Below are 26,336 nucleotides of genomic sequence, written 5' to 3' on the forward strand. Positions count from 1 at the left end.
TGCAGGTTTCGACTCTATACCTGAAGTGTGTTAGATGTCTCTGAATGTCCAAGTCCAGGATAGGTGTTGGTCTAGAGGAACCGAGTGGAGATCGATCTTGACTTAACAAATCCTGAAATTCCTTGCAGATCTGCCTGCGAACACAAAGCCATTGGGACGCGGTTACGAGGACGCATATCGAAATGCATTGATACGCAAGCGGCATTCCTCATAAGTAATGCATAAAGGAGATTTAATGAGATCTTAGTTTTCATATGTCACACACATGCATGTAAACACATCCTCCGCTGAAAAACCTTTTCCCAGATCTAATTCTCTACGGTGCGGTTTTGCATCTGTTTTTGAAGATGAGTTCATATATACACTCTTAAAAACAAAGGCTCTTTGCCGGCATCTATAGTTCCATCTTTAACATCCATTGTGAGGTTCTTTAGTGTTCATCTGATTAAGAAAAAAGACTCCAAAATGGCCTTTATTTTTAAGAGTGGACAGACAAACTCATTTTGGTGCAGATGAAGGTCTCATTTAAATGTCTGTCCATTAAGAGTAAACAGATTTGGCTGAAAGCACTGAAGAGTTGCCGTCTTACTTGGTGGCCAGCACCATTTTCTTGCGAGCGTTCTGTTCCTTTGGTTCCGTGTGCTGGCGGGCGAGATGCTCCCCGACCGCTTTAGTGGGAAACTCTGTCTCACAGGTGTAACCAAAGTCCCGAGCCAGATGTAGCGCTTCCCCTACACACACACACACACACACACACACAGAGGAGGAAAGATGAAGCTCGGAAATCAGTTCATTTTCTAAATGCTGCCTAAAAATTGCATAGATGTTGCATCAATCTGTCTCATACCATCGAATTCATTTTGAACGTCCCTTGAGTAATAAAAATTATGTCTGTAGACTAAAAATACTTCAGGCTTTTTCTTTTATGGTACAATAGATTTGTGTGTTTCAATCATAACAGATCTCATCAATCAACACAAATAAAGAGACTCAACCAGATGCTTATCTGAAATACATGCTCAGATATCAAGGCAAACCACCTGACGAGTTACAAAAATGCTTTAAAAAACAGATATTAAAACGTCTAGAATTAAATTAGCATCGAAACAAATAAACAAGCAGCATTTTTAATAGGAAAAAAGCACAATGAATCCATACCTTCCACTAAAGAGGTCAACAGCGTGACGTTGGCCGCTTTCCTGCGGCCTGCTGGGAGATTGAGTCCCAACCTGTCCAGTTTCTCCCTGAGGCACCGGCCGCCGTTCTTTGACTTGGCCCTGACCCACACAGATGGAGAAAGTCCATCAGCAACACACTTACTTGCTTCAATGCATGTCACATTTCATATCCACATGTCCTTCTCATCCACTCTTTATTTTCCCAAAGCACTTCTGCATTATTAAACCTTAACACTCTACAAACCTACATTCTTAAGTGAGCACATGAGAACTGTAGCTGTGTGACAACTAAATCCAGTCTTTACATTTTTCAATGACTACAAAATGTAGGACCAAACTGGATCCCAGTGCTTATTTGGCTCATTCATCGCCACACGCAATTCTATATCAAGCCATTTTCCTTTCACATTTCTGCTGCTGATTCTTGTGTTTCTGCAGGCGTTAATGAACCTGTGCATTAACAGGATGTTCTGTCCTGTGTGTTTAAAAATGAGTGAGTGAATGTATGTGTGTGTGTGTGTTTCTCCTCTCTTCTCGTCACTGGCCTCATTTCTGCTCTCCAGTCTGTGTCCCTCATCAATAATGGAGCCTCAGCTTCACTGTTCTCATTCCCTCTCCATCTCTCTCTCTCTCTCACACACACACACACATACAGCCACATTCTCTTCTTTATCTCTAGATTAAGTGTCCAGGACTCCATGTCCCATCTATTTTTCCTCTTTCTGTTGCTTTCAGATGTCTTGCATTGTTTTGCAGTGAACTACACTAAAAAAAAATGCTGGGTTAAAAACAACCCAAGTTGAGTTGAAAATGGACAAACCCAGCAATTGGGTTGCTTTAACATAGAAATTGGGTTATTTTAACCCAGCGATTGGGATTTTTTAAGCAAACATTTAACCCAACCGCTGGGTTAAAACCCAATTTCTGGGTTTGTCCATTTTCAACCCAACTTGGGTTGTTTTAAACCCACTATTTTTTTTAGAGTGTACATATACAAAAGGAGCATTGTGACTGACCGCAGCTAACATTGGACTTGTGTACAGACGCAGCACTGATTTTGATGCTTTAACATGTAGTATTTCCAAAATGCCAAACGTTCATTCCGAGTTTCAGGTGTTAAAAGCGGGTCTCTTACCTTCTTAATATCCCACCGAGCAGTGAGGCATTGAGACACTCTGGAGGAGACAGGCGGCGCTTGACTTCAGCGATGGTGACTTTGTACTTTGAGGTAGAGCTGAGAAGAGAAAGTCTTCCTGGAACTGAGCAGAACAGGTCTGTAGGGTTCACTACACACGTGCCACCTGTACACAACAACAGACAACATGTCAAACCTTCACAAATGACCGGCAGCGGTTATGGCCTGTTCTGTTTGTGAGCGCAAACGAGAAAAACCACCAGAAATTGAATAAAGCTTCAGATCGCTGAAAAGAAATCAATGCATAACGCTTTTATTTTGCTACAGACAACTATTTTGAAGCGGTGCAGATGTATATGGGTGGTTGATGGTTAACATCTACCTAACACACACACACACACACACACATATATATATATATATATATATATATATATATATATATATATATATATATATATATATATATATATATATAACTTAACATGTGCACTGTAGGGAGGTAGGCTATAAAAAGACATTTGGGCTCAGACGCAGTTTAAGTTTTTTAATCATCTTTTTGCTTCATAGTTGATTATAAAAGGTAATGTAGTGTGACAAATTAATTTTTAAAAAGTGAAAACATTCCATAGTCATGAAATGCGCTCATAAAACGAGCTAAAACTGAAATTTTTTTTTTATGCAATAGCTAAAGCATTCCAACTTCCCAAAGTATTTCAAGTCAATTACCTGTATGAACAATTATGTTCATTTTTTTTTATTAAGCTTTGCATGTCAAATCCATATTATAGGTAGATCCATTTATGGTCTATAAATGACATGTTCGGACAGAGCGGGAATCAATGGGTCTGCTAGCTTATTTAGCCACGTGTGTGTATTTGTGTTTAAGTGTGAGTGTGTGTGTTCCTGAAGGGCTTTTCTGGCTAGTGGGCCTCTAACCTGCTCCTCATCAGTCACCCTAAAGCGCTCTGACAAACCCAAGATCTCTGCTAGCATGCAAGTTCACTTCACATTAATTCCACCCAAAATGTTTTGATTCAAAGTAGTTTGTATTTTATGTTGCCAAGGGCAATTGAAAAGAGCTATTGCCGGTAGTCTGGTCGCGCGCGCCGGGCCCAGAGGCGATAGCGGGTATTTAAGCGCGAGGGAGAGTAGCCCGAGGCAGCGCGCGAGCGATCACAAAGCGAATCAAGCGCTTTTTGCGAGTTTGCCACGAAAATTAAAGAAAAAAAAGACATAGGCCAAATGTCATTCTGTTTCTATTTCAACTGTAGCGGTGGTGTGTGTTTACGCTCATCACCCAGCACCCAAAACACACACACTCGCGTGAGCGCGCGCGCACACAGACGAGAAAGATGCACGGTGTGTGTGTGTGTGTGTGTGTGAGCGCGCGTGCGTTTAAAGGCGGGGTGAAGCTTGATCAAATTCCTGAAAGCTAAGAGGGATAATCATGATTAAAACACAGACGACTTTTCTAAGTAGGATCCTCGTTTCTTGAGTGATTTCTTTTGAAAAAGGTTATCTGAATATTCAACGAAGCCAAAGCTGCAGTCAGTGTGAACAACATTAATATGATCTCCACTGAATTTGGAGCCGCGCGGCATTAACATATCAAAGCGTGCGCCCGAGGCGCGAGAAGCTATCGATACCGGAGCGCGAGGTAAAGCAATGATTATTGGTTGTGATGGTTGGAGCGGCGGAGCTCGCGGCTAAATCCTGCACACCATTAACTGGAAGTGATGGCGAGCCCAACACCTAGACAGAGTTTATTAAAAATTAAGCGCCCAAGACACCGTTCGCTTTATGGCAAACTCCACATGTGTGTCGATCCGCTGCTGCTTTGATGAGACAGACAAAGATGCGAATGATATTAAGAAAAATATTACGAAACGTGAACACGATTCGATTCCTCCACACAAGACTCGCGGTTTTACAAAATACAGCGGCAGACAGAGAAGAATAGCTAGAGGAATTCTTCTGAGAGGATCTCGACTGTCTGTCCACGGAGAATGACCTTGAGAAATGTGTTTTATCGGGGTTTGAACGTCTGAACAATATAGCCTACAGTGCCTTAATTGTGCTTTCTCTAACTAATTAATTAAACAATTTGAATCCGAGTTACTATATGTCAGATAGAAAAAAACTGAGCAAATACACAATAATACTAAACATACAAGACAAAATATAACATTAATTTCCATACAAGTAATACACTTAAAAAAAAGTCTATGGTGACATCAAAATCCCCAAATAATAAATAAATAAATAATCTTAAATTACCTGATATTTGCCTTAAAACTATTGGAATAATAAATTTGCGCCTTTTTGCTTGAGCATAAATAAAGCATCAAATTAAAAAAAAGTTTGCATCAATTTGTAAATACAATATTTATTTAATGTAGCCAAATGAATTATGCCTCCCGATACTGAAATGTTTATTATTTCTTTGTTGTATTTATTTATGCACACGTCATAATTTAAATTTAAGAGGCTACAACAATGAGAGTATTATAGGCCTGTTGATTGAGATTCACATTAATGCAATTCCTTTTGAGTTCTTCCTACTAAAATACAAACTAAAAAAATATATATATTTCCCACAATTTATGTTAGGCTACTATTTGTTTTTCGGTAAGCTATAATGTTTTTATTTTTATATATTTATGTTGTTGTTGTTTTTTTTGGGGGGGGGGGGGGGTTGTGTTTTTTTTGGGGGGGGGATAACAATAACCTTAAATTGTATTTTGAAATGAAAATGCTTATGCTAAAATTTTAAATCACTGTCATGACACTGGAAAGCAATTATATAGCAATAGGCTATAATATCCGTATTTATTTTTGTCTTCTATTATTATAAAAGACTAAAATCATTTGAAAGACACGCTGACGTCATTGAAATAAATAGCTAACATTTCACTAACATTTTCACTCTGAAATTGCAAGTAAATTTCACACAAAAATTACAAAGAACTGGCAGTTGATTTAAAAATAAATTAAAAGTTAATTTTTGAAAGACCCAAAGAGTAATAATAATAATAATAAATTTTATTTATAATGCACTTTATATTAAACAAAATCTCAAAGTGCTAAAAAAGTGAGTAGGCATTTTTTCTCTCCTGTATGCTACTTTGTTTTATTTAATACTTCTAAAAATATTTTTACAGTGCAAAAGGGAAGAGGAAAAACAAGAAAGACCAGTGCATGTGTGCTTCTCTTTTGTGACCTCACCTCTCCGGATCACTCCTCCTTGGCCATTTAACACGAGTCCGCATTGCGCGTCCACTGAGCCCTACACACAAAAACATATATGAAGTTGATCATCAATAATGAAATAATCTTAGACATTGTGATCAGTATTTGTGTTTGGCAAGGCATATAATGACACGTTGATCAGACCACGTGGTTAGTTAAACTGCCGCGGTAACGGAACCTGTTACATTGTAATGTCAAACGAACAGATTATTATTTTATTTTCTCTTATCAGTGATGTCATCAGCCAAAGGAACACAGGATTGCATCAAAAGAAAAGAGTTAATCCGTCTCACGAGCCACGACCAGTCTGGAGGCCAAGTCAGACACACACACACACACACACACATTCAAAGAAAAAGAAAAAAACGCATTCATTCACACACATGCACATTTTTCACCCACACACGCTCACATCCATACTGACACCATACTGGCGTGCTCTTGTAACCCTTTAACAAACTCCTGCTCTATTTTTCTTTTCCCCGCAGTTAAAGTGATTATAAAATCAATATACAAACCCGTCGGATCAGGCATAAATTACGCGTGTGCGTGTTAAAGGTGCGGCAGCTTCTATTGTTCCGCGTGCCAAATCTGTTTAGCGGCTCAAAGATGCGCCTGTGCGCACGAGACTGCCCGCATCTGTTCCGCGGCCTTCACCGAGCGCACGGGTTCTTTCAGCACCAAAAGAAAGGTCCAAAACCTTTTCACGGGACGTATGTGTCGCTTTCTGTGTTTGCGTCTGTTCTCCTGTGGGCCTTTTTTTGTGTGTGTCTGAACACGCGACAGCAATACCAAAATGAAGCTTGACTATTTTTGTTTTGAGCACGCCTGAACTTCTACCGCTAAACCATGCACAAAATTATATACTGCAATGTTTTTATAATAAAATACTGCAACTGCTAAAATGGTATTAAATTACATTTAGAAGTAGGCTACAATTAAATAGAAAACAAAGGATGTATTGTTTTAGAAGTTATGTTGGCCAAGTTATTTAAAAAATATTACTAGGCCTATTATTAATTTTGCAACAGTTAGAGGCCTAATATACATATATATATATATATATATATATATATATATATATATATATATATATATATATATATATATATATATATATATATATATATACTATTAGTCAAAGCAATAAAAAGTGCATCTAGGCTATATATTTACTTCACATATTTATATTATTCATATTCCGCAAAGCTCTATTTTTTTAAATTATAATTTCCCTTATTAATTCTATAAATGAGATGATGCCGCTGCTATCAATAGGCCTAGCCTACTATTACAAAATATCTAAAATATTACCTGCTAGCTAAAATATTTTCTGTCAAATGCATAGGCCTATAATATTTTATCTATTAAATTTCACTGTCGCATATTTTTTTAAAGAACCATTATTTTGATCTTAACATATTTTTGACTCACTAGTTAAACTTGAGCTGTTTCAGATGTCTGTGCATAAATAACCAGTTGATTGACATTAAGTCCTAAATTGGATAAACTACGGTGCTCTACTGCGGAGGATTTGCCTTTTGTTCGCACCTTTTCAAGCCCTTAATCCGCCTTTTAACAGAGGAAAAAGAAACCGCGGCTTTACAGCGGCGAGGCCCGACATACGCGCGGCCGAATTCAGACTTCTCAATATTCACTATATTAAATATGTAAAATCCGCCAGTTAAACCAACTGAAATATGGTGCGTCCAAACGTTTTATTTTTATTTTAATTTGTTTCACGTGTTGGAGATTAATGCACTCAGCCTATACACAGACTATTTTTTTCGTTGAGTTGTATCCCGTTATTTTATTTTATTTCGAAATACTAATATTAAATGAATTTGTGCGAAATCGAAAAGGCCGAAAAAAAGTGATCGTTCGGCCTAGATTTTTTCCCCAATCTCTCCGGATGTTTAAGTTTTTTTTGCCCCAAGCCCTCGGGCAATCATTTCTTCTGTTCGGGCAGTGAAAGTGACTATAATACAACATCCCTGAAGGCGTCAACTTCACGATGGTGACACAATGAGTGTGTGTGTTTTGTGCTTGAACGGTAGAACGCCGGTGAGGTGTACCTGTAGGTCATCGGCCCCCGGTGGCGGCAGCCCCAGACCCGCCCCGGGCAGCAGTCTTTGCTCGGGGTGCATGCCGTACTGAGAGCCGTGGCTCATGATTGACAGGTCATGCCTGCGGTACGCGTCCAGACAGCCCAGTTCCCGCCGCTGCTCGTCCAGGCACGAGGACTTGAGCGCACGGGCGTTGTGAAGGTTGATGAAGTCCGCCGGTTCGCCGTGATGGAGCTGCTGGTAATACTGCTGCGAGTGATGGAGAGAGTTTAACGAGTACGCGTCCGGGTTCACGGCCGGGTGGCTGTGCTGGAACTCGTAGTGGAAGGACTGGTGGTGTAAGGGCGTGTACTGGTGGTTCGTGGGAAAATACGGGGAGGCAAATTCGGTTCCGGTAGCTGGATATGTAAGCGGAGACGATGAAGAGTAAGCGACAGACGAGTTGGCCACAGATTCCAAGCATCCGAGTTGCATCAAACGGTAGCTGTTTGATCCGTCGTGACGTATCTGTGCGGGGAAAAAAGAGAAAAATATGAGGGATGTCATTTACACGCGCTCGCAGCGATCCGCGCGCATTTCTCACGCGGCGGAAACTCAAACCTTCCCCAAACACACAAACACACACAGCAGCTCAAAGTGTCTTTAGAAAAGTACCTGACGGCGATGTCATCTCTCCGTGCCTGGGAGGGAGTGCGTGAAACACACTGCAAACTGCTCCACGAGCTCACAGCGTTTTTTCCCTCCCTCACTTGTCTATCATTTGCCACGGAGTGTGTTATTTGACTATATTATTATTACTACATCCGTGCAAACGACATTAAAAACCTTTTTGTCCCAACAATCAACGCCCGTTTCACTGCAGGTAAGCACAAGAAACGATAGTAGCCTACTACTAATTATTATTATAATAAAAAAGAACGAGCAAATGCTTCCAATAACTGTGGAGATTTTACATGCACGCTCGAGAGCCATTTGCAACGAAAAAAAAGCAAGTTAGCCTAGTAAAAGGCATTTTCACCAGATCTGAATTCACAGTATTTATCCTCGCCTTTGCAGCAAACTCCCCTCAGAAGTGTGAACTTCCATTCCGCTTTTTTTAAGTCATCGTAATTTTCCTCCATGCGAGGCTTTACGCTAAATTAAATGAAATTATTGTGAGGTGGTAAGAAATTATTTTAAATACCTCCGCATCGTGCACCAGTCCCGGAAATGTGGCTGACATTCTCGCGATCCAATAACCCGATTTCCTCGCGCTGTTGGACGAATGAAAGAAAAAAAATCCCCAAAATAGCGCGTGAAAATGAAATGTCGCCTCGCGCAGTCGGTAAAAGCGGCTGAAATGCCTCCCCTCTGCACAAAGCGCTCCCTGGCTCGGATTTTGTACTTGCTGGGTATTTCTCCGGCTGATGTCGTAGGTCCCTTGGTAATATAGAAGTTTTGAAAATTAAGCATCAGCATTGAGGAAAGGGAGGACAATAGAGAGAGCAGCCTCATCCCTGGAGACACGGAATAAATATTGTATCTTCGCCTAATAAGGAACCAAGTGCGCTTTCAACATTTTTGATGATTTTTGTGGACATTTCTTTAAGGTCGTTAGTGCTTTCTGTAGAAGGGCCAGTTTTATTTGTCTCTGTTTTCCTCGCGGCTTTACCATTTACCTGCTTTTCGGATTTTTTTCAGCAACACGTAAGTTTAACTCGGTGTATTGTGTGACTGTAAATTCTGATTGCACGATTAAACATTATGTTTCGAATATTTCACTTGTTTATAGTGTGGTCTTAAATCGGTTTTTATCAGATATTTTTATTTCCATTTAACTGAACGAGAGGCACGTTACATGAAAGCACATTTAATTGGAAATACAGTTCCTGATAGAACGAATATTTCCCTTTACGCTTTCTTTATTATTATTATAAAAAGGCGATTTCTCCATTTTAATAGAAAAAATTCGTTTGTTAATAATGTGGCAAAAACATTACACAGCAGAATAATATTGAATGTAGAAATTATTTAAAGACTGTTTTAATGCTATTCTATAGAAATAGCCAATGTATACCCCTTTATCTGCTGTATAGCCTACATTAAATAGACCACACTATTTTTTTTAACCCAATTCATTGATACTTTCATACGTATTTTAGTATCATCGGTGCTCTGTGCTCACTTTTGATTCAGTTTAATCCTCTTGCAGCCAATTTGGTTCTGTTCTGTCGTTTACCGAGCCGGGACAGTGACGGTCTGACCCAGGCTGGAAGTATTTTGTGCACGTTTTGGATGATGAGTGGGGCGCGCGTGGGGGGTCATCGCTTAAATCAGCATGTCGGTCAAATTTATTCTTTAAGAACCACACAGGTGCACGACAAGACACGGACACCCGCATTACCCACAGCCTGTAAATAAGGTCCTAAATATGAATGTGTGTCCCTGGGAAAATAAAACAGGCAATGACGTTTAACAGTTTATGGGAAAGACTTTTAGCTCATGTGCAAATATGTGTGTATATGTGTGTGTGTGTGTGTAGCCTATGTGTGTTTAAGTGAGTCCCAGTCATTCGTCTCGTTCTCAGCGTTTCTGAATGTCTCCTCCCTCCCCAGCAGCAAAATACTCGAGTCTTAAGGTTTTTGTGTCTGCTATAGGTTTGGCAGTTTTTAGGCGTTTAAAAAGCTGATGCTCCCCTTGTTTAACCCAAATTACCGCCATTACCGCGGGCTCGCGCCCTCGTGCATGAGAAGGGCGGACGGAGACGCCTCGAGCGCCCGGTGTCTCGCGCAAAGGGAGGATCCTCTCACAAACATACACATATAGCCGACTGACGTATTTCGCTTCATGAATGTTTTACGCGGAAAACAACGCGAGAGAAGGGAAGCCTCTTTTTATTTTCATTTAATGGGCGAGCTCAAACGAATGATGTTATTTTAAGTAGACATTGTTGAGCTATGGCCTACATCATTATCTCCTCTCTCTCTTTCTGTCAAACAAAACAGAAAGGAAATATATCATTCTAAGACCGAACATATATAGGATGAATTCAGATGAACGATTTAGGCTAATCAGCTAATACAATCATAGCGATATCACACACATATCAATGCCAAAAACATAATAGTGAATTTTTTAAAAAGAGCAGGTTGTTGTGCTGTAAATGCACTTTAAAGGTCTGGAGGTGACTGTGGAAATGAATCGCCCAGCAGGAGGCTCTTATGAAATAACACGGTCTGGTTTCAGATATATATCTAAGGCCTCCAGGCAGACTGTAAATTACACGATGTGAGCGCGAGAGAACCCGTCCTCTCACGTGAGGGATTAGAAGCTTTCGCTTGTGTAGTCTGCGAGAGCTCGCGGGATTGAGAGAAGCACCAGTTGCACGGTAGACGGTCTTAATAGGGCTTAACGCGCACAGCAGCGGATGCACATATGCACGCTGTACCGGTCAGGGCTCGAGTCCATCTGTTCGGTCTGGATGCTCCTCGCGATCGTTTCGCCACGTAAATCCGCCACCAATCCATGGAAAATTAGAAATAAAAATAACAGATGCAAAATGAAACTTTAGAGGAGGTGTCTAAGTTTGGCCCAGAGTTGACTGTAATTGATTTACCATTGGATTAAAAGCGTCCCAAACTGTGACTGGCAGCTGGCTGCCACCAGATCATAAGAACTGTCATTTGGAGCAGCAACAATCATAAACCAAGACAGATATACTGGTGACTCTTAAAAACCTGAATTCATTTCAAACCACATCAACATGCAAGATCGAAATGTTTGGGAAAAGGCTACATAAATATGAAGAAAGGATTATAAAGGAAAAGAAAACACTGACAGACAACACGAAGCCTGTCTGATATAACCATGTGTGTGTGTAAACGTGGTGTTTTATCCAATTTGAGTCATTTTGCAATTTCAAGATGACTAGTATATGAGCAGTTGCTAAAATGTTAAATTGCATAGTTCAAAAGTCATATTTATTATGTCTCTGCTTATAGCCTTGCTGATAAAACTTTATGTTAAAAAAGTGGAAAAATCGACATGTCAAAAAAGCTTTTCCCCTAAACATTAAGTGAACAAAAACTAAAATTATAGTGCTGTGAGTTTTGAAATATATTGCATAGGCTATTGGTAGATAATAATTAAACTTAAGTTCATACGCTTAATGTTGACAATAACGTTTGTTTGACAAGTGGCCACATTAAGTCCATTTAGTTAATGTGTGAGTAAAGCTCGCGGCTCAATATGGTGTCGGCGTCCGTTAACTAACGGCTCTTCAACTCTCGACACTATAAAACAAGGAATAAGGTGTTTACGAGATAATTCTAATTACAAAGTATGCAGTCCTCATCGATGTGACCTACATTTACCACACACACACACACACACACACACACACACACACACACACACACACGCACACACACACACACACACACACACTGAGTTTTATATGCTAATAGATTTGAGGGGGAGGGGCGCAGCGTCAGTTTCAGCGCGTGGTTATTTAATGAAGTGCACTAAATTAATTTTCACTCAGTTGGGACAAAACACGAAATATTTAATTAATTACATTCACCAGTGTACATTTATAGCGTAAAACTTTATGTTTATGACAGTGTGATTGGTAGGTAGGCTACAAGCTGAAGCATAGCCTACAAGACAGGCTATATTTAGGCTAAATTACCTCAAACAACCCGGGATTAGGCCTCTGGCTGGATTGCTCGGTCCTTTTCGTTAGTTTCCCCAAGGAGAATCAATACATGGTTAGTAAAAGTCTGTAAATTTACTTCAATGGTTTATCAAAAACGAACTATACACTCTCTATGGTAGCCTAACGGCTTTTCTCCAGTCTCCTAGATCTGTCAAAATATGTGTCAAATGAGATGTCTTGACCAACTGCAAATTAATTCATTCAGCAAACAACACTGACCTTCCGTGTATTATTTTTCCTTGAGTGAACTAAACTGATTCTTAAAAATTAATTTAAATCTAGACACGTGCCAGATGCGCGCAAAATGAGCGTTAATTAAAATGAGCAATCTGCCAAAATAACGGTAGACCGCTCACACACACGCATGCACGCACACAAACAAAGTCACAAAAACGAAGGCCCCAAAATGTTCACATCGCAATATAAATATATTTAAAAAAAAATAGTCATAATTTTAATAGCTGATCATAATAAAATGTCACCTATAAAAAGTTGTGTAAAAATATATTCAGTTAAGACGTGTCAAAACATGTATTTTTCATCGAGCTTGTGATTTCTGACCAATTAAAATAATAATTCTACATATGAGCATCTGCTCGATGACACAGTATTTAACTTCTGTCATGGTTTGTTTCCGTCTCATTTCTTCATTAGTTCCGAGTCAAAGGTCCGTTACAAACTGAGCGTTACGGTCCGGTGAACTCACCAAACTTCTGGATAAGCGACGCTCCGGACACTTTCAGAGCAAATCATTCCAACACTGTACATAACCACAGCAGCCTCTACCTCACATTTAATAGCTAAAATGAGATTCATCTCAAAATTCCAAAATTACCTCAACCTTAACAGGACAGCTTGGGCAGCTGACCAAAAGTTATATTAATGTCCATTTTTTGGCATGAAAATGGATCAATACTTCATTATGCTCAGCAGAGGCAGAGCTACACATTGAGAGAGAAAAAAAACTCACTTATATTAAATGAACAGCTTGCTTGGTTGAATGGCCATTTCAGTGACTGAAGATAGACGCAGTTTAATCCAATTTCATGTAGCCTAATAATTGAGATGAACTGATTTCTTCTTCTTCTCTTTCTTAGCAGAGGTTTTTCCACACGCCTATTCAACAACAAAAACTATCCTTAAAACATCTGTTCATAATAGAATTCCTAAAGTTATAATCAACATTTATTAAAAGTTTTACAGTAACAGTAAAGCAGGTCACAGATAATTCATCATGACATAGAGACGACCATAAACACACACACCCTCCACGGTTAAAGTTGTTCTACACTCTTAAAACTAAAAGGCTCTTTATTGGCATATGGTTCCATGAAGAACATTTAACATCCATGGAATCTTTACATTTCACAAAAGTCCTTTATATTTTTAAAATGTTCTAAACACAAGACAAAAACAGTTCTTTTAAGAACCGTTCAGTTCTTTGGGCAACCAAAAATGCATAACTGCAAAAACCTTCTTTTGGAAACTTTATTTTAAAAAGGTGACCACTGAAATCTGATTTCAAATGGCAACTCTATTGTCACTGAAATCCAGTTATAATGGATAATAAATATTCAAGTGGCATCCTCATGTCAAAGAAGTTTCTTTAGCATGCTACGTCAAATAAAGTCATTCACAAAAAAAGAGTGCATTTATAAAAACATGTTGGAATGCAACAAATGATGGTCCTTTGAATGCATGTAAATCCACAGTGTGTGTGCTGAGTCTGTGTGTGTGTGTGTGTGTGTGTGTGTGTGTGTGTGTGTGTGTGTCAGAGACCCTCAGGCCTGTACCAGAGGGCGGGATTAGCTGTTACGTTCATTCAGCACAAAATGGATTCCGATATCAGATAGAGCAGGGCAAGAGGTGTATCTCTCTCTCTCTCTCTGTCTCACACACAAGCAATCTCCTCACTCCTCTCTCTCTCCTACTCTCTTATACATCCTGACTTTTGCTCTTTGATCGTGTAATTCCTTTGTAATCTGTTAAACGAGGTCGTTTTGTTTATGGATATGAGCTTAATCAGCAGCCAAAACAAGAGAAAAAAAATACATACGCGACACTTGAACACGCAGAGAAAGAGACAGACAGGCAGGGATACAGTAAATGTTAGTAAATATTAGCGAGTAAGAAAGTCAAAGACTCTAACAACGAACTTGTACTCGGGATGATTTGGGTTTTATTACTATTTTGGTTTATGAGCACTAACCCAAAGCTTGCATTTATTGGATATTGACATTACATTGTTGTAAAAAATGTTGCTGCATTTAGTTAAATAACTTAAATATCCAACTTAACTAAAGTTAAACTTAATATTCTAAGTCAAGCAAAAACAGCACATTATTTCTTATTCTAATGTTGAATTTTAAGTTGTTATAAACAATCATAGCAATCATTTTTTACAGTCATCACTAACATTTCTCATTGTAAAATCCTTCCAGAAACACACGGATGGACAGACAGAAGCTAAAAGAGAGATGCAATGAAAAGACGGATAAACAGACTGACGGGCAAGGAACATTCTGAGCCATAGATCTGATGAAAGACAGAAAAGAAAAAGCAGAGAGGAAAGAGAAGTGATGCTATTGACTTCCTGGAGCTGAAGTAAATGAGTTTGAGCAGCAGTTCTGAGAAACGCCAGCTTTAATAACACCTTCCCTGGAAAAAACACAGCTGCCCGGAGAGGTTGGAAAGTTTGAGCAGCAGTAGCATCAACTCACTAATGGCCCAGCGCTACATTTACTTCATTTTACAATTATTCATTCATCTAAAACAACTTACAAAATGAGAATAATAAATGCAAAAGAGATCAATCCAAGGAGGAAATAGTAACGTTTAACTTAAAAAGTGTTTAACCTCAATGAGTAGGAAGACTGTATGTGTTTGAAATAATACAGGTTTTAATTAATTAAAATCAGTTAAATTAAAATATATTCAAAGCATAGTGGTGGGCAATATGAACAAATAAAACTATATGCTATTAATTTTATATCACAACAATAATATATATCACAATACAGTTTTTTTTATATCAATATTTTTGATACCATTGAAGTTTTATAATTCTTGTCACCATTTTCAATATCACAAAAAACTAACGGAAGACAAGTAAACAGTCTGATAAAATAAGAAAAAAAGAAACTAACCACAAGCAATAGGACAACAAACTACAATAGACCTGAAAAACTAGAAATAAGATATGCTGCTTAATCAAATGTATAAATGAAATGTACATTTATGCTTAATACAAAAGTGATTCAGTCAAACTGTCAGAGATTTTCTCTTTTTTGTTGTTTGATTAATATTATTGACAGAGGAGAACGTTTATTAGGTTGCTGTCACTTTAAGAGTGAATGCACGGATCCAATAAACTGTTAAAAGATTTCTGTTTACATTCAAGACATAAATGAGTGTGTTTACGAGGATACATTCAAAGATTAGCATTTTGACAAGTGTGTGTATTTGACGGTTCAACCCAATAGACCTTACAAAGTAAAAAAAAGTTGCTAAATGCTTAGTTACGATCAAGTTGGATGTTTAAGTGTATATCAAATTAAATTACATTAAATCAACTTTAAAATGAGTCGAATCTTGTATAACATAAAAGCTGAACATTGCCCAACTTATTTTAATTATTTAAAGCAATGTACAAACATCATAATGTACTGATTTCGTATATATATTTTTACCGCGTATTCACAGCAGCATACTGTAATTTGTAAAAATAAATAAAAATAAAACAAATCATGATTTATCACAACATTTGATAACTTAAGATAATTGATGTGGTTCTGATAGCACAATATTTGGACTGTCTTCCAATCTCCATTGTATTATCTCAAATTGTACATTTCAGTGAACACAAAATGTAAAGGCAACCATGGCTTAATTTTAAAGTCAAACCTACAATATACTTTTTACCGTGGAATGAAAGTGAGGCTGTGAGGGACACACATCCATCTCTTCAATGGGTTGTATTGTTATTTAATTTATTGTGGATTGTTCTGCTGACGAAACACTGCAAAAATATCTATCCAAGAATTTCAGTTGACAAAAATCTCTAGACAACATGAACAACATTAAAGCGGATGGCATTGAAAACTTGGCTAGTCTATCTCTCTCAGCCTCGATTTCATACCGGTCGAGGTGCTGCTCTGAATAAGGGCCGGTTCACACAGATGCGCTTTTGCTGTTAAAATGGGAGACGCCGGTCAGTAGAACAGAAAAAAACGTAGATTATTTTCGAACTTTTTAACTTGATCGCCATGTTTTTATAATGCCATGTCATATAAAAGACGCGAGTGCAACAGTTAAAGACATCCGTATAACGCGTGTTCACATTTAAAAAGAATGGAAAAGTAGTGCAGTGAAATGGGAAATAATGTTTTCTGTGTGAACGGCTCCAAAGGTGGAAAAACAATCAGCATACTCAGCCTCTCAGACATCGCGCTCATATACCGAAATTAGTTCTTTTACATCGCTTGTTGATTTGAAATCACACCACAATGCCTAAAAACGCATTCAAATGATAAGCTTTGACAACGGCATAGCACACCAACGTCACATGAGCAAAACCACGATAAAGACTAAATCAAGAGTAGGTTGACAAATTTCTAATCGGTTAATCGTGTGTACCGGTAAATCACAAACCCCTACATATCCAGAAGAATGTTCTTAAAACAGTCAAACCTAAACAGATCAGGAAACAATAAAAATAATGCAGGAAAAACATCTGATACAAAAATAATCACCAAGCCCCTGCCACCTGGACAAACCCACATGTTTGATTGACTGACTAAGAGTTCGTCCAATCAGAGAGAGGCTGTTTTATCGGCATGAGCAGCACTGAACAGCTGGAGCAACAGCACCAGGGAAGACGTGCTCAGAAATTAATCGCGCTTTTGATCTATCAGTCATAATGAGAACAACACTCTTTTCAAAAAACACACACATACACACACAGAGAGGTGCACATACTCAAAAATACACCAAATACACTACCTGCGCTCCCAAAAACACACACACTGAGAACCTGTTCAAAGGAAAGCAAAGAAATAAACAAAGGAGAGAAGGCAACCCCTCCTCTCCTCCGGGAATTTTACTATTCTGCACTTCTCGGCTTCTCTCATCCCTCTCTTCCCACAATCCTTTGTGCTCGGAATAAAGCTGCTGATTATGAAGCCCAGAGCACTGAGACTCTGCTCACCTGTCAATCAAATGGTAACCTACACACACACAAGCGCACACTCAATGTCAGATACCCTGTAATATACCCCATCTCGTAGAGACATTAACACCGCTTCTCATAAGCACTTCGACACACAATATCAGATGGCTGAAAGTGGCTGGAAATGACAACATTCGTCTTCAGAGTGTGTGTTTTTCTGTCATTATCACATGAAATGCACCAACAAGATCTTGGTGTAGTTTTGCTGCTACCTGTTGGGTTTTACTTTATAGAATATCACAATGTTCATGTAACATTAAATGCTCATGTAACAAAAACTGTATAATCACAGGCAGATTAATTCCAGACTGAACATGAACTCTGTAATTAAATTGTGTATTGTAATATTTCATGTAATATGCTGTATCACAGATACAATAGAAATGTGTGTGATTGTATGCTTTTTCAGAGTCGTATAATAAATCATATGCTATGCATGTGCATTGTGACGTGAACTCATTGAAAAGGAATATTTTGGCTCAATACAAGTTAAGCTCAATTCAAAAATGTTGGCATAATGTTGACTTGACTTAAAAAAATGGATTTTAAGGTGAGGCACTTACAGTGGAAGTAAATGGGGCAATTTTGGGAGGATTTAAAAGTCTGATGATTTTATAAATGCACTTCCGTAAAAAAAAAACATCTGTCAAAATTTATTTTGGGGGATTATAAGGTTTTTAAGTTATTTTTATGTCATGTCATGGAGACAAAGTTGTAAAAGTCGATGACTTTAAACGATGTTTATTAACAAAGATTCGGGAGGAGGGCTTTTAGATAATGGACACAGGTGGAGAGCACTCAGCGAATCAACAAGAGGTGTATATATACACGCAGCAGTCTTACCTCTGTTCTGTTGACAGTTTATCAGCATCCCTCCTCCACCCCTTCTCCACATTTTGCTCTTTTAGTTCTAACCACTTACACAAAGGGGGGGGGGGGTACTCTGGGTTCGGGCCAAGTTCGAGCTCGAATCCCTCCCCCCGGACAAATACCCGCCAAATACGCATTTAAATTACTCTATATAATTATTTGTAAGTGTGAACTCGTGAAACAGAAAAAGTTATCAAGCGATTGATTCAAACTGAAAACATAATCATAACCCTCATGTTGTAGTGTTTTCACTATTGAAACAGTGATTAGTTTAACATGTACAGATAGACAACCCTTTCTTTTCCATTGTAAGTGCCTCACTTTAACCCAGACTTTATTTGCACTATTGGAGGGACACGTGATGACAAGTTAACGTCTGTGGTAATCCCCATTATGCCACAAATGCTAACGATTAACCTTAAAGTGATAGTTCACCCAAAAATGAAAATTCAGTCATCATTTACTTACCCTCATGTCGTTCCAAATGGTAAATGGACTGCATTTATATAGCGCTTTTAACAGCCCCTATGGCCATCCAAAGCGCTTTACATATTGCCTCACATTCACCCATTCATACACCGACGGCGATGTCAGCCATGTAAGGCGCCATCCATCTCGTCTGGAGCAGCTGGGGTTAGGTGTCTTGCTCATGGTCACCTCGACACTTGGTCAGGTGGAACCGGGGATCGAACCCCCAACCTTCCGGTTTGAAGACAACCTACATGAGCCACTGCCACCCCTATATATCCAAACCTGTATGAGTTTCTACAAAAGAAGATATTTGAAAGAATGTTGGTAACCAAACAGGGGACGGTATCCATTGACTTCCAAAAGACTAATGGCTAATTTTGATTACCAACATTATTTAAAATATCTTGTGTTCAGCAGAAGAAAGAAACTCTTACAGGTTTGGAACAACATAAGGGTGAATAAATGATGACAGAATGTTCATTTTTGGGTGAACTCTCCCTTTAAGTTGTACTGAAAACGGGAATATATATATATTGTACACTATCAAAAGTTTGGGTGCAGTAATAGTTTGTTTTCATGAAAGAAATTCATACTTTTATTTAACAAGGATGCATTAAATTGATCAAAAGCGGGATGAAAATATGTAAAATGCTACAAAAGATTTATTTTTCAATTAAATGCTGATCTTTTGAACTTGCTGTTCATAAATGAATTATGAAAAAATCAGTTAAAAATATATATAATCTTTATTAACATTGATAATAATAAATGTTTCTTGAGCAGAAAATCCTCATATTAGAATGATTTGTGAAGGATCATGTGACACTGAAGACTGGAGTTATGATGCTGAAAATTCAGCTTTGATCACAGGAATAAAGTACTTTTCATATTTCACAATATTACTGTTTCAAGCATTTTTGATAAAAATAAATGCAGCCCTTGTAAGACTTCTTTCAAAAAAAAAATTCAAAACAGCATGTATCATACAGCTTAGTGCGTTTCAAATGTATTCAGTTCTAGTCACTGATAAACTTTACCATAAAACTATCTTCAGGAAAAGAACGCACGACTTTCATTAAAGAGTACAATAATTACATGAGTGACAGGTCGGTGTGCAGTTCACCCAGCGCTGTGTGCTTCACACACACACACACACACACACACACACACACACACACACACACACACACACACACACACACACACTCCTAGAGGAGAGACTTTACAAGAGGTGTATGGTTAACTCATGCGGCCTACTATGAGGTTTCCATAGAAACGGCTCTGTCCTGCAGCCTAGGTAATCCACAGGAGCTGAGTGTGAGAGTGTGTGCTACGGTGCAGATGGGTAAATGTCGAGAGGAGAGGGACCCTGACCTGCCAAGAGAGCTGAATTAGTATTCACACAGTAGGTGAACCCCACTGTGCTCCCTACCTCTCACTCTATCTCTGTCTCACACACACACACACACACACACACACACACACACACACACACACACACACACACACACACACACACACACACACACACACACACACACACACGTATTTGGCATAGACTTTCACATATCTGATGATGTGGAAACACTAATAGACTTCAGAGTGCTGGAACAGGACAGATCAATACTGCTCTTCTGCAACACTTCATTCAAATATTCAATTTCCAACCAATGTGGAACCTCATTTCTGTATTCTGCACTAAAGAGATAAATGAATACACACATGTGAAACACACCCACCTTGCATTGGTGTCAATTAAATATTACAGCAATCATCTCTTCTTTGGATTATACTTTGAACACAAGATGATTTTCAAATCTTAACCAATTTTAAAACTATGGGAAACCACAGACACAAGGGCAGTTTCCACCGATTCTTAGCATTATAATCCTCGGAATACACACACTAGAAGATTCATCCAGAACGTGAGACCACACACACCTGTCGAATGCAGTAACATTTTCACAGTTTGCCAACTGCGATTTGAGAAGAAAAACGAATGGAGGCTTAGCTGGTTCTCCTAGCCTGGATGCCAGCCGAACTTAGCCCCGCCCACAACATTTTTAGGTCGGGCGGTTCGGTCTGGACTCGATCCATAGAGGAGTAATTATCTCCAAACAGAAACTGTTCGGAACAATGAAATCATCAGGGCAGGCTTTAGACGATGACGGACAGATGATCAACAGTAACGTAATCATCACGTCATCAAAGGGGCTTGGATTATATTTGTTCAAATCCTAAACGGAGAGCTTGTTTGTATCTGCATTCACCTTCACTATTTCTCTCAGAAATAAAGATGGTGTTGGTAAGTACTCTGTGTATCATTAAATTATTTTATGTTTTTACAACGCCGTCAAAGATCGTTTATTCCAGCGTGCGTGCAGACAGGGTTGCCAAGTTTTTACAACAAAATCCACCAACTACTAGCCCTAAACAATAGCTTCTCGGGGGGAAATGTTGTTTGGGGGGTAAAATGTGTGTTATTTTGGCAAGGTTGCCTGCTAAAATTCGCACTCATGGGTCTATATATCACATAATAGTCGCTTCAACCCGCGGACATAGAAAACAACAGGCGGAAAAAAACGCAAACTTGGCGACACAGTGCAGTTGAGCTCTGTTGACATTTGACAACTAGAGTAATGCGCCGCTTCGTTGCTCTGATTGGTTGTTAGTCTATCCAATTGAGGTCTTTCCTGGTTCGGTTGAAACACGCCCCATAATCACAGCCCAATGGAGCAGTTTAAGACTCATATTCTGACTAGAATTGAGTATGACCACGTCAGGCTTGGGTTCTCCAGGTGCAAGTTGTTATATGGGAAGAAAAACGAAGGAGAAAAATGAATATGGGTGACCTCTCTCAATACTCCACTTTAGTGTCATGTTTGTGTCTGCCAAGTTTCAGCTATAGAAGCACATCTGGTTGGTGAAGCCTATCGTGGGTATCACATCAGAGGCAGCCCGATCATCGTCCATATTTACTAATATCTTGAGCCAGTGCAAACCTCATTTGGCATTAAAAAACTACAGTCAGGATTTACTAAAGACACGCAGTGATAAATTAGCGCTGAAAAGGCATGGACAGGGTTATTTTTGCTGCTGACCTTATTGCAAATGCATTTGGAGGAGTTTCCCTTTCAGATTTAAAATTGATGGGAGGAGAGTTTTTAAATTATTCATGCAAGATAATTTACTAAAGTTTGTGCTCGTCACTTTACTGGTGTTTGCGCCATTATTTACCGTTCAAGATAATTATGTCTTAAACCAGACGCTAACTGGTACATTGTGTTGGTCATTATGAAAATGACCCAGGTGCGTGTGTTCTTTAATTCGCACGTTGTCAGTATACATCATGCGCAGAACTTTCCATTTGATATTATATTTTGGACAAAAAGTCGGTTGAAAGAAGAATCACTTGCCTAGAAATAGACGCACCCTAGCGGCAGCAAATATAATCTGCCGTGAGTATCGTCTAGCAACTCTCAATACACTTCTGCGTTTGCGTGCTTCTAGTAAACACAGAAGCTGGCTAACGGCGGGCTTTCGAATCAGCTTTGACCGCGACTCTGGAAGACTTGGAGTTAAGCTTTTCTCTGAGAAAAGAACAAAGAACGGCACTGAAGTCATTCTTAAAAAAGGAAGATGTGTTCAGAGTTTTGCCGACCGGATACGGCTAAAGTTTAATCGATCAACTAGCTCCGCTTCACCTTCGTTGCTCTGGTTGGTTGTAGCTCTATCCAATTGCGTGCAGAGGGAGTTTGAAAGACAACCGTTTATCCCGTCCCTCGGATTGAGCTGTCAATGGTGAGTTTCCAAAATAAACATCTTGATTGGGTCTAGCTTGTCAGGCTATTGAACCACATGATCAGGCCCAAAACCAGACTCAAAATGTGGCTACCCTAAAGGTGAAGTATGTAGTTTCTGTGACATAAGTGGAACCTAGGAGGAAAAAAAATTATAGTTTGCAAATTGCCTTTCCTGTCATGCCTGCCCCAACTCAAACATCACAATCTCAGATACGGGTGCTTGTGAAGGCATATCTTAACTGGTAAAAGTAGCTACATTCAATAAAAGGTCCAACATAATACTTTTAGCTGTGTTGTTTGCTATGTGTCATGAGTAAACAATTGAGTAGCCTAATCTAGCGCTGCCTGGAGCTAACACGAACGCCTCGCAGAAAAATCATAAACCCATCCAGTTTCTGCACCGGGTGCATTTTTGGCATGACACGCCACAACTATTTGAAGCTGTCTACACTGGACACGTCAAAGTAAACAATATAAACTGGAACATTGGTCTTTCTGAACAGGTACATGATGATGATGTATTAAAGTGTCCATTGTAACGCGTTGTAACTCAATTCCCTGTTGTCTTTGATGAAATCACGACCTGTGTAATCTGTGAACACCAGTGGGAACACCAGTATCAGAAAAGTTGAGAAGTCTTACTTAATTTTATATTGTTGATATTTACGTTTTAATGTCTTCAAGCTTGAATTGATACTAATAAAGAATTTACTTGTTTAAACTTTGCTTTTTTTCTGTAGTATTTACCTAATTTTATCAGTGTGTATGTGAAACCTAATACTTGCCTTTTAAAGTGTAATTTTGGGAATTTCTTAAAAAAACAAAACATTTTTTCATTACTTGTGCACACAAGGCCGTAAAGGATCACTCTGCTGTATACTTTATTGTCTGTGAAACGAAGAACGCATTTGAAGGAGCCTTTAAATTGGGACAGCTTTTGTCGTTTCGAAGGATGCAGAATCTTAACTGGAACGCAGCTTAGGTTGAGCTGGAAAGAGATTGACAGATCAGGGGTGCGTTTCCCAAAAGCATCATTAGCCAACTATGGTCGCAAGTTCTGTCATTACCAACGTAGTTCAACGATTCAGTGTTTCCCGAAACCATAGTTCTAACGAACATTCGCAAACTGCATCGCAAATTTGTGTCGTTGGAACGACAGCTCTCCACCTGTGGTTAGAGTCCTAGTTCGTCGTTATTTTGCTGTGTCGACGTTTTTTATTGCGCCGCACCTGGGTCTGTGTTCTATTCAGAGTTATCGACCCTGTGCCCTATTCCTTTATAAGATTTCACCATCTACTTTGAGTGGATTAAAAGACTTAATGTTGTGGTTTAAGTTTATCAAATAAATCGCCTTTTTATTATTATTACAAATTCAGTTTGAAACTATATAGAAGCGAAGTCTTCACGATTATTCTCCCTTCAAAGTGCCCTCTGAAAGCATTCATTTAGCCGATTAGAACGCAGCCATTGTTTCGTTTGTGCAAAGAAACAGTGAGTCTGTCAAGTGGGTTATCTTTGTTTAATTTTAATTTAAAAACCTTCCAAAATACATGTCTCATATAACAATATTGGTAAAACAGTGTGTTAGAGGTTTTCACTTATATAAAATGTTAACACTCAGATTACAGTATTTCAATAGTAAATTAATTTTAAATTTTAAATGAATGTACCTAAAGTAACAATTTTTTTTTATAAATGAGTGATTTTTTTTTTTTTTACAGAATTAGAATATAGAAGACTCTCTACATATGTTTGTATGTGAATACATATATATATATATATATATATATATATATATATATATATATAGTGAGAGAGAGAGAGAGAGAGAGAGAGAGAGAGAGAGAGAGAGAGAGAGAGAGAGAGAGAGAGTATGTATATCGTATATCTGCATGTAAAAAAAGTTTTTTTTAATGTTTTTAAGTGTTCATTTAATACATATCGGCAAAGAAACCAAATATTTAACCGAAATTATGTCACATTAAACAAATGGTTTAAAGTGCAGTGGTGGCTGGATGCTGTACAGGTGACAGGATGTATGGGCGAAGAGGACATGTCTCCAGCAGCCAGCTATAACCAAAGCCATGACCCTCTTCAGCAACCTGCAAACTGCAGAAGTGGCCCACACAAAAGAGTCATGTGTAGTTCTATCACCCACCCATTAGGCCATCACCCACCACCTCCATACATTTCCAACAGCATAATAATGCAGTGTAGCTAACAACTGAATTTAAAGCATTGTTTCTTCTTATTTGCCCTCTGAAGATGTGAAGCCTGATGTCGAAGGGCCAGACTGAAGAGGGTCTGATGTTGGAGGCCTGGACTTTGAAGGCAAAGGCCTGGTTGATGCACATGAATCCATATCTGCAAGGATCCTTCCATTGCACCAGGCCCCAGGATGGCCAAAACTGTGTCTACCTCTGCAGGGACAGGAGGAACTAAACTGATACCCCATCAGTCTTGTTTGCTTCCCTCTTACGTGCCACAGCCCTCTGTTTTGTCACACTTGCAAAGTCCTTCCACTTATTCCTGACTTTGTCTGGGCTTTGTCCATATCCATAGCTAGCATCGTTTATTTTTTAAGTGATTTCTGGCCAGATTTGATTTTTTTCAGCATTTGTAATGCTATTTTTCAGCTTTGAAAATAGCTGGACTTTACTATATTCCACAACTTTCTCGAAAAGAACTGCAATTTTAAGCATTGAAAATTGGGGTTTTCGTGTCATTTTCATTAACACGTGAGAATAGCAAGAAGACAAAAATGGGAAAGATTGAGCAAAATAAGCAATCCACAACTGTACATCACAGTTTTTCAAAACCCATATTTTTTCAATTGTGGTTAAGTAGCCTATCAATATTACATAAGAAATAGTATTTATCTGAAATTGTGAAATTATTGACATTGAGATCAGAAAAGAGTACATTTTTATCTTTGTGTGTGTATAATGTATTGCAGAACAAACAAATCATTCAATATCACAAGACTCCTACGTAGCTTCATTTCAAAAGTGTAATTCGAGTCGAAGAAAAGAGAAAATAAAACTAAATTACTGTAGGTGGCGGTATGTGCTCATGTCTCCAGTCAGCCATTAGATCGAAGAAGAAGAAGAACTACGGCTCATACCAACGTAGTTTGAACTATGGATCTGCGACACAGGTACCATGGTTTCGGGAAACAGTCGTGACTAGGTCGTTCGTTTTCACAAAGATGCATCGTACTATGGTGGTTAATCTGCGAGCTACGTCGTTGTACGGGAAACGCACCCCTGAGCAGTCCACTCTCAATGTTTTGAATGATGGTGGCTAGGGCTCAATGTGTACAATTTTGGGAGAGATAAACCCATTAATGACATACTAATAGTGGTCAATGAACAATAAAATGGGTTAAGAGAATAGATTTTAACATCGTATTACCTGTAATTTGCCTGCATTTAGAAAAGCAGATTGATGGAAACGTTTAGGTCTAGAAAGCGTAGAGTCAACATGAATCAGCATTTGCAACCAATTTAACTTCCATGATGTAATCTTTATTTTCAAGAGCAACTGAAAGCTCAATGAGAAAAAAGGACAGACTTTTATCTACTGGAAACTTATTGGATGATGAAAAGCAGGTGTTGTGATGCAGTCAGGTCTAAGTG

The 26,336-nt window shown here is 38.7% G+C and overlaps 1 protein-coding gene and 1 long non-coding RNA gene across 9 annotated transcripts in view; one reads left to right on the forward strand and one right to left on the reverse strand.

The window, feature by feature from the left end:
- tfap2d (transcription factor AP-2 delta (activating enhancer binding protein 2 delta)) overlaps positions 1 to 26,336 on the reverse strand; it is a 119,314-nt gene that overhangs the window by 889 nt on the left and 92,089 nt on the right. For 6 of the 8 annotated variants that reach the window (XM_067418146.1, XM_067418147.1, XM_067418145.1 and 3 more), the window contains 6 exons: positions 7,641 to 8,138; positions 5,542 to 5,602; positions 2,314 to 2,479; positions 1,159 to 1,277; positions 590 to 731; positions 21 to 134 (listed from right to left, as the gene is read on the reverse strand). In XM_067418146.1, coding sequence (XP_067274247.1) covers positions 21 to 134; positions 590 to 731; positions 1,159 to 1,277; positions 2,314 to 2,479; positions 5,542 to 5,602; positions 7,641 to 8,138 — 1,100 coding nt within the window. Of the gene's footprint in view, positions 1 to 20; positions 135 to 589; positions 732 to 1,158; positions 1,278 to 2,313; positions 2,480 to 5,541; positions 5,603 to 7,640; positions 8,139 to 8,285; positions 8,736 to 8,814; positions 8,975 to 26,336 lie in introns of those variants that run through there. The other 2 variants (XM_067418143.1, XM_067418150.1) reach the window with 2 other exon arrangements.
- Positions 9,148 to 16,052, forward strand: LOC137041633 (uncharacterized). The gene is made up of 2 exons (XR_010898128.1): positions 9,148 to 9,317; positions 14,769 to 16,052. It is a non-coding gene; the product is annotated as an uncharacterized lncRNA (long non-coding RNA).

The sequence above is a fragment of the Pseudorasbora parva genome, chromosome 15 (genome assembly GCF_024679245.1).
Source record: "Pseudorasbora parva isolate DD20220531a chromosome 15, ASM2467924v1, whole genome shotgun sequence".
NCBI classification, from domain to species: domain Eukaryota; kingdom Metazoa; phylum Chordata; class Actinopteri; order Cypriniformes; family Gobionidae; genus Pseudorasbora; species Pseudorasbora parva.